At 56.3% G+C, this 782-nt stretch overlaps 1 protein-coding gene across 1 annotated transcript in view; it reads left to right on the top strand.

Annotated features, from left to right (window-relative positions):
* LOC125488244 (paxillin-like) overlaps positions 1 to 782 on the top strand; it is an 8,253-nt gene that overhangs the window by 998 nt on the left and 6,473 nt on the right. Inside the window, exon 2 of the mRNA XM_048621180.1 lies at positions 329 to 533. Within this exon, the coding sequence (XP_048477137.1) occupies positions 329 to 533 (205 nt within the window). The remainder of the gene's footprint in view (positions 1 to 328; positions 534 to 782) is intronic.

Below are 782 nucleotides of genomic sequence, written 5' to 3'. Positions count from 1 at the left end.
AGAGTAAAGCTCCCTCTACTCTGTCCCCTCCATCAAACACTCCCAGGGACAGGGATAGGACGGGGTTAGATACAGAGTAAAGCTCCCTCTACCCTGTCCCCCCCATCAAACACTCCCAGGGGCAGGGACAGAACAGAGCTCTGTCTGTCTGTCTGTCTCTCTCTCTCTCTCTCTCTCTGTCTCACTCCACCCTATCGCTCCATCAGGAAGCAGGGTCCTGTCTCAGTCTGGGCGTAGTGCAGCGATGGTACTGTACCCTCCTCACCTTTCCTCTTTCTCCCTCATTCCCCACCCCACTCCCCACTCTCTCTATCTGCCCGCCGTACAGATGCCCTGCTAGCGGACCTGGAAAACACCAGCTCCCACATTTCCAAGAGACCTGCAGTGCTCCCAGAAACGCCGACAGCTCGCCCCATGGATTCGGGGACCATCTGCCCCTCGGTCATTCACAGCGATGGGCACCGGAGGGACACAGCAGGATCCCATCAGCCTCCTCCACCGGCTTACACACCACAACAGGTGAACGATGGGAGGTACCAGTCAGTGTACAGATATCTCCCTGAGAGAGCGGGGACTGAGAGACACCAGTCAGTGTACAGATATCTCCCTGAGAGAGCGGGGACTGAGAGACACCAGTCAGTGTACAGATATCTCCCTGAGAGAGAGAGAGAGGGGACTGGGAGACACCAGTCAGTGTACAGATATTTCCCTGAGAGAGAGAGGGGACTGAGAGACACCAGTCAGTGTACAGATATCTCCCTGAGAGAGAGAGAGGGGACTGA

Source organism: Rhincodon typus, unplaced genomic scaffold (genome assembly GCF_021869965.1).
Source record: "Rhincodon typus isolate 14 unplaced genomic scaffold, sRhiTyp1.1 hic_rhity00000083, whole genome shotgun sequence".
NCBI classification, from domain to species: Eukaryota; Metazoa; Chordata; class Chondrichthyes; order Orectolobiformes; family Rhincodontidae; genus Rhincodon; species Rhincodon typus.
Note: the sequence above shows the minus strand (reverse complement) of the source record. Positions and strands in the feature narration are given on the sequence as shown.